The sequence below is a fragment of the Rhinoderma darwinii genome, chromosome 4 (genome assembly GCF_050947455.1).
Source record: "Rhinoderma darwinii isolate aRhiDar2 chromosome 4, aRhiDar2.hap1, whole genome shotgun sequence".
Lineage (NCBI taxonomy): Eukaryota > Metazoa > Chordata > Amphibia > Anura > Rhinodermatidae > Rhinoderma > Rhinoderma darwinii.
The window spans coordinates 85,499,892-85,519,011 of record NC_134690.1 but is presented as its reverse complement, the minus strand read 5'-3'; the positions used below and the strand labels follow the sequence as shown (position 1 = coordinate 85,519,011).

The following is a 19,120-nucleotide window of genomic DNA, read 5'->3' as shown; positions in this document are numbered from 1 at the left end:
AAAAATGAAATAAAAAGAGATCAACAAGTCGCATGTACCTAAAAATGGTACTGATCGAAACTACAGTTCGTTACGCAAAAAACAAGTTCTCACAGGGCTTTCTTTAAGAAAAATAAAAATGTTCTGACTCTTAGAATAAGGCAACACAAAAAGTAAATGATTTTTTTAAAAAGTATTTTATTGTGCTAACGCCAAACTATAAACATATGGTATCGCCGTAATCGTATCGCCCTGCAAAATAAAGTGAATATGGCATTTATAGCGCACGGTGAACGCTGTAAAAAAATAGAATAAAAAACAATAGTAGAATTGCTGTTTTTTAGTCACCACACCTCTTAAAAATAGAATAAAAACTGGTCAAAAAGTCACATGCACCCCATGAAAACTAAAATGAATTCCTCAAGCCGTCTAGTTTCCAAAATGGGGTCACTTTGAAGGGGTTTCCCCTGTACTGGTACCTCAGAAGCTCTGCAAATGCGACATGGCGCTCAGAAACCAATCCAGCAAAATCTACATGCCAAATAGCGCTCCTGCCTTTCTGAGCTCTGCCGTTTGTCCAACCAGCAGTTTATGACCACATATAGGGTATTGCCGTAATCGGGAGAAATTGCTTTATAAATGTTGGGGTGCTTTTTCTCCTTTGTTCCTTGTCAAAATTAAAAATTTGTACCTTTTATCTGAAAAATTAGATTTTCAATTGCACAGCCTAATTCCACAAATGCAACAAAAAAATCAGTGGGATCTAAATGCCCACTATACCCCTTGATAAGTTCATTGAGGGGTGTAGTTCGCCAAACATGGTCAAACCGGACATGGTACCTAATAAAAAGGGGGCCCCAAAATCCACTACGTGCACCTTTGCTTTTGAGGCCTGTGCTTCAGTCCATTAGCGCACTAGGGCCACATGTGGGATATTTCTCAAAACTGAAGAATCTGGGCAATAAGTATTGAGTTGCGTTTCTCTGGTAAAACCTTCTGTTTTACAGAATTTTTTTTAATAAAAAGGATTTTCTGACAAAAAAATGGAATTTGTAAATTTCACCTTTACTTTGCTTTAAATTCCTGTGAAACACCTAAAGGATTAATAAACTTTCTAAATGCTGTTTTTGAATACTTTCAGGGGTCTAGTTTCTAAAATGGGGTGTTTGATAGGGGTTTCTAATATATAGGCCCCTCAAAGCCACCTCAGAACTGAACTGGTACCTAAAAAAAAGTGGCTTTTGACATTTTATACAAAATATGAGAAATTGCTGTTTATGTTCTAAGCCTTGTAACGTCCAAGAAAAATAAAAGAATGCTAAAAAAATGATGCCAACATAAAGAAGACATATGGGAAAATAGTCACTATTTTGGGTGGTATAACCGTCTGTTTTACAAGCAGATGCATAAAAATGCAGAAAATTGCTATTTTTAAAAAAAATTCTCTACATTTTGCTATTTTTCACAAATAAACACTGAATATATCGACCAAATTTTACCACTAACATAAAGCCAATGTCTCACGAGAAAACAATCTCAGAATCGCTTGGATAGGTTTAAGCATTCCGACGTTATTACCACATAAAGTGAAACATGTCAGATTTGAAAAATGGGCTATGAGCCTTAAGGCCCAAACTAGGCTGCGTCTTTAAGGGGTTAATAACTAACATGATCCACCAGCTAGGGTAGTAATAACCTATGTATTGTTCTGAATCCTTCTACTATTCAACATTTACCTAAAGCCATTAGTATATATCCAGCCATGTGTGACAGCTCTGTCTTTGCTTATAATTTTAAGATGATGGGTTCAAGTATGTTTTCCATGCTAAGCCAGGTCAACCATTTCATAATTCTCAAGATTTAGTTGAACAGACTTCTTCATATGAGATAACAAGATCAAGTTATTGCTATTGCCAAATTTGAAGGGGTCTGCAATACCCAAGTCTAATTATTTCACTGTAGGATTGTAGAACTGAATGAGATTGTATCGTAAAACTGTATCTCACTCATTATGGGTATTTGAAAATAATTTAGTTATTACTGGCTCGATCTCAAAACAGGTGGTGACCAAGCGAAGAGAAATATCCCCCTGGGGTATAATTTATAAACATTATCTAAAAATCTACACAAAAGCTGAATTCTGCAGAGACCAAGCAATGTAAGAATGAAGAGTCCGTTCCAGTAACAATACCATATATCAGCGGAGGAAAATTAAATCTCATCCTCCTTACTGCTAATATAATACATTGCGGAATTACCGCACAGAAATGATGGAAATTCTGCAACATTTCCGGCACTTGTTCAACAGTACAGCTCATGGGTGTAATTACCAGGGTAGCAGACGTAGCAGCTGCTTTGGGCCCAACAACGAGCGGGGTCCATCTCCACTCAGAGGTAAAGTGCAGTTAGTGATGACAATGGATGGTTAAAGTGGGGTGTGGACAACTTAATCGGGTCACATTCCCAGTTTTGCTATGAAGCCCCATGGTTACTGTAACGTCTATGGCCGTGGACCGTTGTTCTGACTTACCCTCTGACGGCCGCGGCCATGGACGTGTGAGTTCTCGGCGGCATCTCCCACCTGAGAGACGCCGGCACTCACTTCCTGGTTCAGTGACTGTCTCCGGCAGGGCTAATGCGCCCACGCATGCACAGCCTTAAAGGGCCAGTACGCATCCAGTTGCAGTGAATCTGCAATCAACCCAGAATGCTGCTGGGCTATAAAAAGGGCTCTGCCCTCTTGATCATTGCCTGAGCGTTGTTGTGCTACCTTAGTTTTCTTGCAAATGGTCTCCTAGTGTTTTCCAGTTCCCAGTGTTACCCGTTCCTGCTGCCTGTACCCTGTATCCTGTGCTACGGTGCCTCTTTGCTGTCTACAGTTGAAGTCGAGTTGTGTCTTCCGCTGCATCTACTGTGTTACACCCACCGGGTGTCTGCCTGCTGCCGGAGTCTCATCTTAAGCCTGAATCACCGCTACTGTCTACATTGCCACAGGTACCCTTTCTGGACTATAGACATTGTATTGTACCTGATTGGCCAGCTGCCTTTCCGCTACGCTGTACGGCACAGTGGGTCCACACCCCATATCGTGACAGTTACTAGTTGCATCCTTGTTATTATCCCTCTGCAACATCACTATTATCATTATCCCTTTGCTGCTACATCACTGCATAACTCTGTGTGTACATTAAACTTACATAGTAACATCCTTATGTGTATATCTTAGATTAACTTCACTGAGTTGTCAGCAGTTCGAACAGCACTAGGTGGTGGTGGGTGCACGAGTAGGGACCCAATAAACAATATTAGCACAAAAGTACTCGGCACACCAAATTTGAGTGAAACACAAATCTTTTTAATTATTTTTGCCAGTATGCATGTGCGACGTTTCGGTCAATTATGACCTTCATCAAGCACTTGATGCAGGTAGTGGCTTTGACAGAATCAGCGAGTAGGAATAGCGGCTGGCTGCATGTAGAACGCCCGAACTGACTGAGACGTCGCACTTGCATACTGGCAAAAATAATTAAAAAGATTTAAATGTTTCACTCCAATTTAGTGTGCCGAGTACTTTTGTGTTAACTTTACTGAGTAGCAAATCCTTGCACTGACATCACCGTGTGCATTATTCCTATACAGTGACATCGCTGTGCGCATGATTCCAGTGCTTTTAACTTTATTAAGTTAATTATGCCTTTACAATACTCCCCCCCATGGCACATGCCCCACCAGCATCCTCCAGCAATGCTCCAGATTATCCCTGTGCATTTGGGAATGACACAGAAAGGAGTCCAAAATAATGATACACTTTTCATGCTAAAAGTATTGCTGAGTTTTGCATTGGGGCTCCAAGAGATCAGATTGAATGGATAACACCTTACCTCTTCCCAATCTATGTTTAGCCATCTTAAATATTTGCTTTGTATCAGGTCCACAAATAAAACTTGTCTTGACGATGTGCCTTTATTCTATAATTAGCAAGAAAAATTGCCTTGTTTTTAAATACAGCATTACTATCTAGTAATGAGCCATTTAAGGTGAACTTACACCCATACATCAGGGAACTGCATTAACTGTAGTATTGCAAAACATACATTTTATCAGAATTGCCCATTTATAAGGAGAAGCAATTAGCAGTAATACAACTGGGATGCTACTCAGAATTTAAATTAGTCTTCCCCCTTTCATATTAAATTTACAAAACCTCATTACTTAACCCCTTCCCCCTGCTGGCATTCTGGGCCCTAATGTCCAAGCCATTTTTTAGATTTTTCCATTGTCACATTCGAAGAGCTGTAACTTTTTTATTTTTGCGTCGGCATAGCTGTATAAGGTCTTGTTTTTTGCGGGACGACTTGCAGTTTTTATTCGTACCATTTGAGAGTAGATGCGACTTTTTGATCACTTTCTATCACATTTTTTTTAAGTCAGGATTAACAGAAAACAGCAATTTTTCCATTGTTTTTTATTTTATTTTTTATGGCGTTCACCGTGTGGGTTAAATAACGTAACAGCTTTATAGTCGGGGTCGTTACGGACGCGGCGATACCAAATATGTGTAACTTTTTTGCTTTATTGTAGTTTTTTTTAATAGTAAAGCATTTTTTTTTTTTCACTTTTTTTTTTAATTAACTTTATTAAACTTTTTTTACTTTTTTACTAGTCCCACTAGGGGACTTCACTATCCTCCGATCGCTATTATAATACACTGCAATACTTTTGTATTGCAGTGTATTACTGCCTGTCCGTTTAAAACGGACAGGCATCTGCTAGGTCATGCCTGCGGCATGATCTAGCAGGCATTCGCTGCAGGCAGACCTGGGGGTCTTTATTAGACCCCCGGCTGCCATAGAAGACACAGACACTCGGCGATTTTATCGCCGGGTGTCAGTGAGATGAGAGAGAGCTCCCTCCCTCTCTCCAAAACCATTCAGATGCGGTGCTCGCTATTGTGCACCGCATCTGAAGGGTTAAACAGGTGAGATTGATACTAATATCGATCTCACCTGGCAGAGCAGGGACGCCCCCAGCCCTCAGCTGCTTCTGGCAGCTGAGAGCAGGGAGATTTCACGGCTCCCTGCTCTGTTTACTTTATTCTACAGCAGCGACGTAGTTTGGCGGCGCTCTAGAATAAAGCCCACTAATGACCGCCGTAAAAAGACGTATCGGCGGTCATTAAGGGGTTAAAGCATACCTAACCATTCAGGTGACTTTTCAGAATTCAGGTGACTTTTCAGAAGCTGCAGCAGAAAGGAGGAGATTATACAGCAGTAGAGAGCATTGTAGCTGTGAATCCAGCACTGGGGTGACATATAACTCTCACCAGCAGCATGCATCTACTCTCTCTGTCTGCTTCCCCCCCACTCCATGGACTTCTATGGGCAGCGTCTGTATCTGTCTCTGCTCCTGCTCCCCCTCCCCACTCAATAGACGTCTTTGGGCAGCAACATCTGTGTCTTTATCTTCCTGCTCCTTTCTCCTGCTCTCCCTCCACATAGACTTCTATGGGCAGCATGCCTGTGCCAGTCAGCTTCCTTCTCCTTCATAGATTTCAATGGGCAGAGTTTCTGTGTTTTTCTCCCCCAGCACCCTCCTCCTGCCCTTCCTCCCCATAGACTTCTATGGGCAATGTTTCTGTGTCTCTCACTCTGCCCCCTCCTCCTGCTCTTCCTCCCTCTCCTTAGACTTCTATGGGCAGCATATCTGTGTCTCTCTCACTCTGCTTCTGCTCCCTCCTCCTGCTCCACTCCCCTATCCATAGAATTATATGAGCTGGCTGTGAAGAAACACCGCCACTTCCTGCAGTCCATCTCCACTGCTCTGTAACCAGAGACGGATTTTGCTTGACAAAAATAGGTGGAGAGCAGTTTACAGATATAGCATTAAGTAAAATCTCAGGTATACTATTAGATTAGCATAAGTTGTATAAAAACTTAGTGTCCATTTAAGCAGGCCATAAATGTCCAAGGCAAGCTCACCGAAAAGGGGAAATTTTCGACCAGTACGTCCAACCAGTAATTGAAAGTTTCACACTAATAATTGTGATTGTTGACGGCTGATTGATGTCAGCTGAAAATGTGAATGTAAATATGGCGTGGTCAGCTGTTCATGGACGATTGGTCGTCAATTTTCACAAGTCCACATTGTTTCTTATTACATTTTGTTTTAAAAACATGGCCCTTATCTACAAGGTCAGTCTGGTAGGATTATGGTCAAATTTTTCAAACAAACAATATGAAATAAAATAAATCTGCCTTATGCTTAATTATATTTCCATTATTGTGCCCTGTAGTTAGTCAGCGGATCCTCCTGATTTCCTCCTGTAGTTTATTCAAATGTTCATAGGGCATCTGTATCCAAATTCACTGTGCTCTATCAATAATAACCAATCTATTCTGGTCATCATAAATCATATAGTTTTGCTTTTCTGTAAATTTTATTTGAAAGGGAAGGAGTACTTCATATTCCCCACAAACAGAATTTATGACAACCTGTATCTTCTGCTCCACTTGAGTCCTGCTGACAGACTTGCACGTCAGTGGTGGGATGTTCGTCAATGGTGGGATGTTCGTTAATGGCGGGATGTTTGAATTTCCAGCTGCCCAGTGACGTTATTATTTAAAAAGGAATCTCCACCTTTTATTATCAAGTTCACTCTACAGGTGTAAATACTGTTATATTCTATTAAATTTGACTTTTATGAATGTGGCAATTCCGTTTACTTTTCTATTTTTCGACATAACTTTAGGGGAAAAATTGGAAAAGTTTTTTTTTTAAACTTTTCATATTTTTTATATTTTGTACATTACTAAAAACTTTAACTATTTTTACTTTTTTTTTTTTTTAGCCCCCCTAGGGAACTTGAACAAGTTGGTACAATACACTGCAATACTTATGTATTGCAATGTATTGTGATTTTACCGACTCCTATTAAGTCCTGACTGGCAGATGAAAGACCTTCATGAGGCCCATAGACTGCAATGACAACCATCGGTGCGGAGCGGAGGGGTCGATGGAGTGACAGAGGGGGTCCCCTCTTTCTAACAGATTAGATGCCATGGTCACTATTGACCGTGGTATCTAAGTGGTTAAACAACCAGGATCAGCGTTGTCATCCATCCCGGCCACTAGTGCAGGGTGTCAGCTTTAATACACAGCTGAGACATGCGGCATATGTAGCAAACTCAGCCCGTGAGCCGCTCTATATTATCCCCCTACGACTATAGTGTACAGTTAAGTCAAATGTCGGTAAGGCGTTCATATATCTTTATAGCGATCGGAGCTTTGGTTTTCTGATACAGAGCTCAAAGCCACTGCATCAGCAGTTGCCACTAAATGCAGGTTAGGAGGTTACTGTAGACTGTGCTATTATTGAGTTCAGTGTACAACAGTATGCAGTTAGCTCCTAAGCTCCCTCTAGTGGTGGCTGTAGGCAGCCAGAAATTTTATGTTTATGTACTCTCTCTATGTACTTTATGTACTCTCTCTATGCAGGGGATGTGGAGCTCTGGTTCAGAAAAACGAAGCACCGACCACTATAAAGATATATTAGAAATTAATCAAAATACAGAATTTTGAAACTATTTACATACATTTAAAAAAAAAAAAATGGCATTCAAGGGTGGACATTATTAAATTCACACTTTTCTAATGATGTATACTAAGGAATTGTTCTTTCCTGATATTTACATGTACAGTAGATACCCTAAACACTATAAGTTTACAAGTTAATAGGATCATATATTAAAAATAATAATAATGCATGTCTAATTTGAAATATTAAAAGAATTAGGTCTAGTTTTACTATTTTAATCCAATACGTCAAACCCTGGTTTCTGCTGAGTCAGTCACATGTAGCTTACTGGCACAATACGGCTGCCCTGCAGACATTGCTATGTATCAAGTGACCTCTGATTAACTGTTTATAGGAAACACTAGTTGTTACCTTTTACAATAATTAGTCTATTTCAGGAACATCTAGGAATGACTGCGCTGTTCTGTTCTTTGTGTCTTGGCCCTGTTCCCTCCAACATCTTGTAATGATTATGGATTGTGAAACCTCACCCCAGCAACAATGAGCTCTTCAGAGGGCTGTCAGCAGTTTCTCACTTACACAGGGAAATTCTTGGCAGGTCTTTCATAAAAAGCGGTCCACTGGATGAAATTAGAAACTGGCTAAATTTTTCTACAACCAAACCTTCCATTACCCTCTGGGATGCAACATCTGCTCGTACAGACACGGGAGAGTCCCATGCAAACATGGTAAGGCAAAAGGTGGCCGACCATCAATTAGGAGCATCCTTTTCAAGGCTGCCAAAGCATACAATGGACGATGACACCACTGAGATACACTGATTACATTATCCTTGTCTCCATCAATTTTTTTTTTCTTTCCAGCTATGCCCAGTCTTTTTTTTTTTCTTTTTTAAATCTACAGCCTTACAGCAAAAGAAAATCCTTCTAGACTCTGGATCGCAAGCAAAAAGCATTATGCACATAACTAGGGACTACTGAGTTTTGCAAATGTGGTTGCGGAATAGACTGGCTAGCTTCTCATGGTACAAACCATTTTTTTGGTTTAAAGGGGTTGTCTACTTTGAACAAATCCTATGTTAGAATGGTTCCCTGAGAGTAAGCTGATTACAGTATTGCTGAGACCCTCAACCATTAACTGTAAACTGTGGGGTAACCGGGTAGCAAGTATTCATTTTCTTTGCAGCGCCACCACAGGGGAAATAAGGCATTCCAATCTAAATCAAAGGCTTTTCTGTGTAAGGCTCCTCCTTCCATCGGAGGTATATGCATATATATATATATATATATATATATATATATATATATATATATATGACAAAAGGACACTCTTTTAGCATATGCTGAATTGTAATTGAAAAGCGAAGTGTGAACAGAGATTAATACCATTTACTGTAATTGTAGCAACATTCAGAAGCAACATCAATGTTCATTTTTGCCTGGAGGTTCATTTCAATTTGCAGAGAATTCAAATGTCAACACTTATGTGTAAAGGTTTTCATGCACGTTCGATTAATACCATCCAAACTAGCCTATTTTGGCAGGACTGGCCGACCATCTAATGTGTATGGGAGTGTCCTCACTCTGAGCAAAGAAGGATCAGGCATGTTAGATTTTAGGATGCCCTATTCTTTGTTCTGAGGTTGTCTGGGCACAGACAGGTTTTTCACACTGAAGACCTATCCACACGATATGTCATCAGTATATAATCGGTGGGTGTCCGACAACCGAACCCCAGATCAAACAGCTATTCCGGCTGCCTCCCGACACTGGATGTTATGCAGTGTTCAGTGACGGAAGCAGATGGCTCCATTCACTGCATAGATGCTGTGTTTCAGAACTACAATTCTGCTCCTATTCACTTGAATAGAAGCAGAGCTGCAGTACAGCAGCTCGGCTGCTGTACTGTGACCGGAGCCATCTGCGCCCGGCACGGACATCCGGTGGCAGACGAAGCAGTTGATCAGAGCAGGGTCTGGGAGTTGCACCCCCACCTATCATATACTGATGACCTAGCCTGTGGATTGGTCATTAATATGAAAAAACACTTCCGTGCCTGGACAACCCCTGTAATTACCTCTCCACATTGAGTACACAAGCTTGTATGTGTATGAACAGGTAAGAAGGAATAGCTGTCGGCCAAAGGAGCATTCAGCTCACAACTTGCTAATGCCCCCTCTACATCACGCTTTTGCCTTTCATCAGAGGTATACATTGGGAGGACCCGACGTATACCTTCGACAGAAGGCTGCAACGTATCCCACTGTATACAGTGAGATAAGTAGGCCAACCCCGCTTGGCAGAACGCTACCTTACAATGATGTCAGGAGCTACAATGCTGGAGTCTCCGGCAAGAGTATTGGAAGCGCTCTAGCCTGGGGACTCCGGCCTGGGGAAGCCCTTGACGTTACTGTCCATATATGGACAGTTAAGTCAAGAGCTTTTCAATGTTGTAGTTCCCAGCCAAAGCATTGACAACAGACTGGTTGGGGATTCTGGCGCTGGAGAAGCCCCTGACATCACTGTCTATATATTGACAGTGATGTCAGGCGCTTCTCCTTGGCAAAATCCACGGGCAGAGCGCTTCTGATGCTCCTCCTGGGGACTCCGGCATTGAGAAGTTCCAGACATCACTGTTCATATACGTAAAGTGATGCCAGGATCTTCCCGACGTATATGTTTAATTCATACCTGTGTTGTGTGCCATAGAGTGGCATTACTCACCCATAGGCTCCTATGTTAAACTAATTTACTCTGCACAGTACACGTTTTATTTTTTTGCGGGATCCCTCAGGATGAAATAGCGCAGTCTACTATGCTATTCCATCCGTTACAAAAAGCTATATTGATGTCTATTAGCCCGACAGACACCAAACGAACAATCTGTTGGTCACCGTCGAGCAAATGGAGCCCTATGAACATGTTAATCGTGTATGTTGGTGTAACGACCAACAGGTTTGTGGACTCACTGGGCTACTCTGCTGGACTGCCACCTCTTAGGGCGTTGTCTAGCAGCCTCCCTGGTCTTCACCCTTTAATCCCTATACAGGGATCTGGTCTTCACTGCGGGGATACTGCCAGGTCCCTACCTCTTAAGGATGTCCCCGACGGAGTAGCTGCTGGCCAAACAGAAGCACACAGGACAGGACACAGGATACCGATAGGTAATGGACACAAGATACAGGATATGGAACCTTCAAAGGATAAATCATGGTTTGTCCTACTTGGGGAAAGGGGCAGGCTCACTTATAAAGCCCTGGTTGTGCAGGGATAGGCTGGAGAAACTTTTACTGGTGCATGCTGGTCCTTTAAGAAATGGCAAGAGTGTGCACGCACACCCTACGTGCACAGTACGTGTAGGAGGCAGGGAGCAGATCCGGCATGCATGAACAGACCAACGGCCGCGGCCAATGGTAGGAGAGAGATGCCGGTGGTCAGCAACCACCTGCGCTACAGTCGGGTGCTTTCCTGACATACACGATAAGCATAGGGCACAAATGCAATGTGAAGGTGGCCAAGGAGTATGAATAAAGCAAGATGTGCACATTTATTGTTATGCTACAAGGAGCTGCTCAGTTCAACCACATAGCCTCATGTTTAGTTTCTATGTCATGTAGTCTATATATTGGTGAGATGAGATCTATGCATTTATCATGGTCCCTTCTTTGTTTGAGCCCTCATTCTTAACTAATGTCATTCTACTCAAGTAAAAAGGAGAATTTACAGGGGTGAGAGGGCATTATACCATGATATTGGAAGTATTGTCATTGGTGTATTGGCTAAAGGTCCCCATACACATTAGATTCAAATTGGCTGAACCTGCCGATTTAGCGGTACTGGCCGTCCATCTTTTGTGCTTGGGGGCTTTCCGACTCTATTACAACAAATGATGACGGGGGAAGAAGGATTCAGTATGTTGACTTTCAACGCCCAATCATTTTGTTTTCAGAGAAAATAAGCCAGTGCTAGAGGTGTCTGGTGGCAGCTTGCTCCCCTTTTGCCATTGAAAACACATGTTTGCTCGGCGAACCTGAGCGTGCATGTGTATGGGGAGTTTGTTAGGAATAACTGTCAGCTGAAGACAGCTATTGAAAGTGTATGGCCACCTTAACCTTAGTTTAAGTATTTTTCAAGTTGTTTAGTACTAATCCAAAGCAGAAAATACATGACATAAATTATGACATGTCATTGTTTGTCACACAAATATATGTCATGCATGACAATAATATGAAAATATCTTTACTCAAGCTATAGTGAATCATTTAACAGGCCTGATTTATTTACTGCATGCTCAATACGTCAATGCTATGACAAGAGTATTATCCCATTTATACATGCCAATATCACAATGCACAATTCTCAATGAATAAAAGCTCTTGGGAAAATTAAATATGTGAAACAAATCCATAACAAGGCCAAAGAGCCTCCTACACTAAGAGCTTATACGTGGATCAGACATGTGGGGGAGCTCCTGATAAGATCTTCTTAACTTATAATGTTCCAAAAATGATGTGTGTTTTTTCTAGGACTATTCAATAATGAAAACATTTTTTTCTACACCAGAAAATTTGTCAGCTGCATGATAATTACTTTTTTTTCTGCTTGGGATCGGAAAGGTTTAAAAAATAGCACAATGAACATAACTAAAATAATAAAATAAAATGTTCCTCAAAATTTCCATGTTATCATTTCAAACCTGATCATAACTGCTGTCCTACAGTAGTCATCAATGTAATATTATATAATGACTGGAGTTTTTCTTTAATTTGGAGTTATCGTGATAATGCCCCAAAAAGTTGAACCTCGATAGATGACCACTTAAACACAAAGCTATGGATGCAAAATCAACTATTTATAAGACCACTAAACCCAGTGCTTCAAATTATTGAAGAGATTGGTGAGGGTCATTGCCGCTGGTCTCCCACTACCCAACTTGACAATCTGACATGTTTAATTGACACTCCATTGGCAGGAAAGTCACTTTAAAATAGATTCAAAGTATCATAATACCATACATGCAGTATACTCCTCATGTAAAAGGATATGGTTGTGAATGAATAAGTCAGTATTCAGCATCGTGGCTGAATATATTCTTCAGAATAATAAATTTGTGTGTACTAAGATCTCACCTTGGAAGGCAGATGTTTCTGCAACAATCAAATACTTAAACTCGAAGTTCAAGTCTTGAATGGTAGAAACCAGATTTCGCCTCACTGCAGCCTGGTAACGCTCCTCCATCTTTCTAGTGCAACACGTTAGCGCCTTCGGTTTACAGATCTGGAGGTTAGACTCTGTCAAATATAACAAGGACAAAATTAAATAGTGTCACAAAAAATTCCAAGCCCTGCTAGTCGTTCTAAGGGAACAATAATTTTCAAGCCGTTTTCAATTGACATTCTGGACCTGAGAACAGTTTGAAGACACTTACACAGCAATGATAATTATTTTTTATGGGCCCAGACAAGGTTCTAGAGTGGCAAAGTAAACCTGCATTGATACGGTGAGACCAAGCCTTGGGGGACGAAACGTTGACTATGTGTATTAGGTGCTAATGAGGTGATGCGACCATCTACTATTTTTCCATAAATAACTGACATTTAAATAGAAAAGTTTTGTAAAACACTGGTAACCCCATATGTAAAAACGTGTGCAGCCAGTTGATTTACTGGAATCCTCGTCCATATTACATCAGTCTTCACGTGGTCACAACCATGTGACAATTTACGACCGCCATGGGGTACATCCAAAAAGCCACAGAATTCTCCCCAGAAGCAATGCTTCTAGGGAAGAATCCCTCTGTCATACTGCATTTATTGTAACATGCCACATTTTTTTTCTCATGGATTTAGTACAACACGGATCCGTAATACAACCATGTGCAAAAGGCTATTATAGAATGATACAAATGTGTCCTCCCTTTTTTTCTAGATCCCACATAACCCGAGATGTATGGCACGAGATGCTAAACAAACATGTAAAAACATATAAATCCAACAGATAGTTAAAAAGTGGTATACATTACATATATACGTTTTATTTACTGGATCACGCAAGATTGTATTGAATTGGTATCATGACAAATTGTATAACGCTTTCCGTTGTTCTGCTCCGTTTTGTTGCATGACGCAAACCAATGCCGCCCGATGGAAAAAACATTGACTTTAACCTATTCCCGTATGGTGGAGGAGGTAATATTCGAAGCGGGATCATCCGGTGAGCCCGCTCTGTACGCAGCGGGTGTCAGCTGTGTTTTACAGCTGACACCCGGGACTAACAGCCAGGAACGGAGATTATGCTGTTCCTGGCTGTATAACCCCTTAGATGCTGCGATCAAGCACGATCACAGCATCTAAGATGTTACAAACAGGGGGGCCCTCTCTGACAGTTTATCACCCCCCCCACAAAGCGATCGGGGCGCCAATGGTTGTCATGGCAGCTCAGGGGCCTAATGAAGGCCCTCAGGTCTGCCTTTCTTCATCTCCTGGTAAGCCGTGTCCCTGGCAGGGCTTAACAGGAGCCTGTAAAAATGACAATATACTGCAATACAGTAGTATTGCGGTGTACTGTGCCAGCGATCTAACGATCGCTGGTTCAAGTCCCCTAAGGGAACAAATAAAATGTGTCAAAAAATAAGTTAAATAAAATTTTTGGTAGTGTAAAAAAACCAAAAACTATTTAAATAAAAAAAAATAATAATAATTCCCATTTTTCCTCTGAAGTACTGTAAAAAATAAAATAAACTACAAAATTGGTATAGCTGTGTCCATAAAAGTCCAAACTATTACAACAAATAGTACCATTAAAAACTACAACTCGTCCCACAAACAACAAGCCCTCATATGGCAATATTGACAGAACAATAAAAAGTTATGGCTTTTGGATAGTGGGGAGGAAAAAAGGAAAACGAAAATAAAAAAAATGGCTAGGTTCTGAAAGGGTTAATGGGTTCCGTCGAGTTTCCGTCGCAGTGCCTGCCATTTTGCTGGACAAAATAGCACAGCATGCTGTGCAATTTTGTCCGGCAAAAACGACGACATCTGTGACAAAGGCTAACTTAAAGCAATTTAAGAGAAAGTAAGGGTCTACACTTTAAATGGTAAAAAAATGTACACATTAAAGAGGTACCCCATTTAGGATGCCCTCCTCTGAGCCAGAGCGCTCATACAAATTCATTTAAATTGCTGACATGTAATACTACATTTTCCCTGCAGGTGTAATGTCTGGCCAGACGCAGCTTCCTGTGGTGATAACTGATGATCTCTAGGCTTATAGAAGCCAGACACATGCGATCAGCTAACCTCCATGCCAGCGTCTGTTTAAAAAAAATGGGTCTTTTCATTAGACAACCCCTTTAAAGTGTTTTAGTAAGGGTATGTTCACATGTTGCAGTTTTGTTGTCATGCTTCTTAGCATATTTTCATATTTTCGTTTTTACCCTATTAATATAGATATCTGTGGCAATTCCGTCAAGTCTGACCATACCCTTAGTGTTAGGCAGAGTTCACAAAGGGCAGATAGGCTGTGTAAAAGCACGCAGCATATCCGCCCTGTGCGCCGCAGGGAATTCCGGGCGAAAAAGCGCACCAAACTGTGGTGCAGTTTTTCGCCCAAAATGTCTGCTGTGGAAAACTGCAGCACTTAGCCAGCCTGCTAGCATGACATTTCCTCCCAGGAGACCGCAGTAGCCTGTGATTGGCTGCAGCTGCGGTCACATCAGATGAAGCGTAATCCCAGGAGGCCGGCCCTCTGTCGTCATCCAGGCCAGCCTCTTGGGATGACGTTTCATCCCATGTGACTGCTGCTACAGCTTGTGATTGGCTGCAGTGGTCACATGGGATGAATCATTATCCCAGGAGGCCAGCCTGGTGGAAGAAACACAGACTACTGGGTAAGTATAAGATTTTTTTTTCTTTTCTGAGTTGTCGTTTTTTTTTTGGCGGATTTCCTGGTAGACAGCTGCGCTGACTCTGGACTTGATATAACACAGTGGACAAACACTGCTGCTCAGTGGTCCAAAGTCCTGTTTTCAGATGAGAATAAATTTTGCATTTCATTTGGAAATCTCGGTCCCAGAGTCTGGAGGAAGAGTGGAGAGGCTTGTGGTCCAGTTTCTTGTGGTCCAGTGTGAAGTTTCCACAGTCAGTGATGGTTTTGGGGCCATGTCATCTGCTGGTGTTGGTCCACTGTGTTATATCAAGTCCAGAATCAGCGCAGCCGTCTACCAGGAAATGCTTCCCTCTGCTGACAAGCTTTATGGAGATGCTGAGTTCATTTTCCAGGAGGACTTGGCACCTGCCCACACTGCCAAAAGTACCAATAGCTAGTTTAATAACCACAGTATCACTGTGCTTGATTTGCCAGAAAACTCGCCTGACCTAAACCCCATAGAGAATCTATAGGGTATTGTCAAGAGGAAGATGAGACACCAGACCCAACAATGCAGACGAGCTGAAGGCCGATATCAAAGTAACCTGGGCTTCCATAACACCTCAGCAGTGCCACAGGCTGGTCGCAGTGGCGGATCATCATTAGGGCGGTTCGGGCGGCCGCCCGGGGCCCAAGTCTCCCAGGGGGCCCATGGCCGCCGAACCCCCTCATGCCCGGTGGCGTTGCTAGCACCGGAGGGAGCCCCGATGCAAGGGCCGCACCTGTCATGAGGCGAGGTGAGCTTCTGTCCTACTTAGCAGCCATAATCTGTGCTGAAACTCCCCCTCCAGCCCCCCTTCCCTGCTCTACACATCTCTCCTCCTGCTGCTAGCAGTCGGGACATAGGGGAGGGGAGACTGTCTGCGGGGTCTGCGTCGGGCTGTGAGCAGGAGAAACGCTGTGTGAAGACTCCCACCACATCAACCTGCTGAAAGCCCTTCACAAATATCCTACATAAAAGGTAAGTGCATGTGTGTTTACAATGTGTACTTTATATGTGTATAATGTGCATATTCGTGTGTGTCTGTGATATGTACATGTGTGTATGTATGTATATATATATATAGTGTATGTATGTGTATATATATTGTGAGACAGTGACAGGTAAAGTCATTGAGGGAAGGTACATTTCCCCTAGAATCCTGTCATATGTATCCTAGGCTCCAGGGAATGAGTAGTTCTTGCAATAGAAAGCTCTAGCTTTCCAATCTCGGCTTAAGGAAAAGCGGGAAAAAGGGCCTGGAGTTGGATTGGAGAAGAGCAGGGCGGGTTCCCGAATCCCTAGTCCATCTCTGTTTGTAGGACAAGGCTGCTGCTCAATTAGCTGCACCTGTAGCCTGTGTATAAAAAGGTGCAGACACAGTGTGTGGGAGTCTCACCCCTGACTCAGACTGGAGAGTACTAAGGCTGGAGTAGCCTGTATTCTATGTGAGTAAAGACCTGTGTTACTTTGTGTCCAGTGCCTGGTAGGAAGGCACTCGGTATAGATAGATAATATCTTGTTTAGTTAGTGCTCAGACGAGCAGGATTTATTTTGTATTTTGGCTTGTTGTACAAGAGGCTGTTTCTTTGACAAGAATAAAAACAGAGGCAAAGCCCTGTTATGACTTTTAATGCACGGTGTCCCTGTCTCTGGCTACAAAGAAACCGCTGTACCAACCTCTCCTGATGCTAAACCCTCACATATGGTGGCCGATGCGGGCGCGGTCTTGAAGAGACATACACCTATTTAAAAGGACTTTTGCTGCTCCAAGTGGAAAATCGTTGCTAGGGGCAACAACACAATTTTTTCTCCCCGAGAGTGCTTGGAAGTGTATGTCTTGGGTGAAGGCGGCAACAGGGCTAAAAGAGGCTGTTAAAATGGATGAAATACTTAAACAGCTGATTCAGGCTAATATCAACCAGGGGAAGATAAGCACAGCTCTGCAAGAAGCCAGCGCGACTCAGCGAATGGTGCATGAGGAAGCCATGCGTGCACAGGCTGAAACCAATATTCTGCTGGGTGAAGCCCACAGACTGGCCTTAAAAGAACAGCAGCAAATTAATCTCTATTTGCAAGACCAAATTCAGGCCTCAGTGGAGAGGTCAGTGGGGCCTCATGGTTTGCGCCAAACCACTCGTGCAGCGGTACAGACATCTCTGCAGAAGATGACATCCACCGACGACGTTGAGGCCTATCTCATGGTGTTTGAGCGAGTGGCAGAACGAGAGAAGTTACCTTCAGATCAGTGGGCAGCAGTGGTGGCACCTTTCCTAAACGGAGAGCCGCAAAAGGCGTACTTTGATCTCAATGAGCAGGATGCCAAGGATTACTCCAAGCTGAAGGGTGAGATCCTTGCCCGTCTGGGTGTTAATATGAATGTGCGTGCTCGACGGGTGCACAACTGGACATTTTAGTGGAACACCTACCTGCGCGATCACAAATGTATGTTCTTGTCCATCTTGCAAGGAAATGGCTACAGCCAGAGGAATCAACCCCTGCGCAGATTGTGGAGAGAGTGGTGCTTGACAAATACATCCGCTCCTTACCACCGAAGGTTCAGCGTTGGGTCGGTCAAGGAGATCCTACAGATGCGGAACAGCTGGTGAACCTGATTGAAAGGTACAGAGCTACTCAGGATCTACTCCAAGAAGTACCGCCTGGATGTTCTAACCCCAGGAACAGCAAATCGTGCGGAGCACCCGGTAAGACTGTTCCATTTACTAGAGGGGTGAGAAATGTCTTTAAGGGAGGTGGCTCAGAAGCGGAGCAGAAGGAGGGAAGAAATCCCAGAGAGACACTGAAGGCCAGACCAGGGTCTCAAGTTGGGGACCGGGGCCGCATACAGTGCTGGCGGTGTTATGGACCTGGGCATATTGCTGCCAATTGTCCCCTGACTACTGAGCCAATGGAGTGTGATGCAGCAAGGCGAATATCCTTGTTTGCACGTCCTGTTTGTTCTGCTCAGACTGTTTACGAGACTCAGCAACAAATGTGTGTCGTAAAAGTGGAAGGGTGTACTGTGAGTGCCTTTCTGGATTCTGGGAGTCTGGTTACCCTGGTGCATGCCAGCCTGATAGACCCTGGAACATTCAGCGGACATAGTATAGGGGTCCTGTGCATACATGGGGACACTAAAGAATACCCCACCGCTTTGGTCACTCTAGAGACTTCCTGTGGAACCGCTTGCCATGAAGTGGGTGTGGTCAAGTCCCTGATGTACAGTGTGATCCTGGGGAGAGACTTCCCAGTGTTCTGGGACTTGTGGAGGAAGAAAGATGTAACCTCCACTGTAAATGTTAATGATGGTATTAATGTGTGCGCTGTGATTAGCCCAGAACCCTTTAACGAAGATGCTGAGGTGCCAGCAGTAGGGGTGACCACTGAGCCTGATAAATTTCCTCTGGCTGTTTTTGCTGGTCTAAACAGATGAGCAGGAGGAAATTTATGAGATACCAGCGTTAAATGTATCACGTAACAATTTTGGGACCGCTCAACTTAGCGATCCCACATTGGTAAAAGCCAGGGAAAATACTAAGGTATTAAATGGAGTGCCTCAACATCCAGGGGCTGATAAGGTGTTTCCACACATGGCGGTTAACCAGGATTTGCTGTATCGGATAGATAACGTACGTGGGGAGGTTGTTGAACAGCTGGTGATACCCCAACCGTATAGTAGAACGGTGTTGGACCTGGCTCATA

The 19,120-nt window shown here is 42.9% G+C and overlaps 1 protein-coding gene across 2 annotated transcripts in view; it reads right to left on the bottom strand.

The window, feature by feature from the left end:
- Nucleotides 1-19,120, bottom strand: part of LOC142759281 (glypican-5-like) — a 332,098-nt gene that overhangs the window by 261,542 nt on the left and 51,436 nt on the right. The window contains exon 2 of one of the 2 annotated variants that reach the window (XM_075861290.1): nt 12,642-12,803. The exons of the other annotated variant lie outside the window; for it this stretch is intronic. Within the exon in view, the coding sequence (XP_075717405.1) occupies nt 12,642-12,803 (162 nt within the window). The remainder of the gene's footprint in view (nt 1-12,641; nt 12,804-19,120) is intronic. 2 annotated transcript variants of the gene reach the window in all.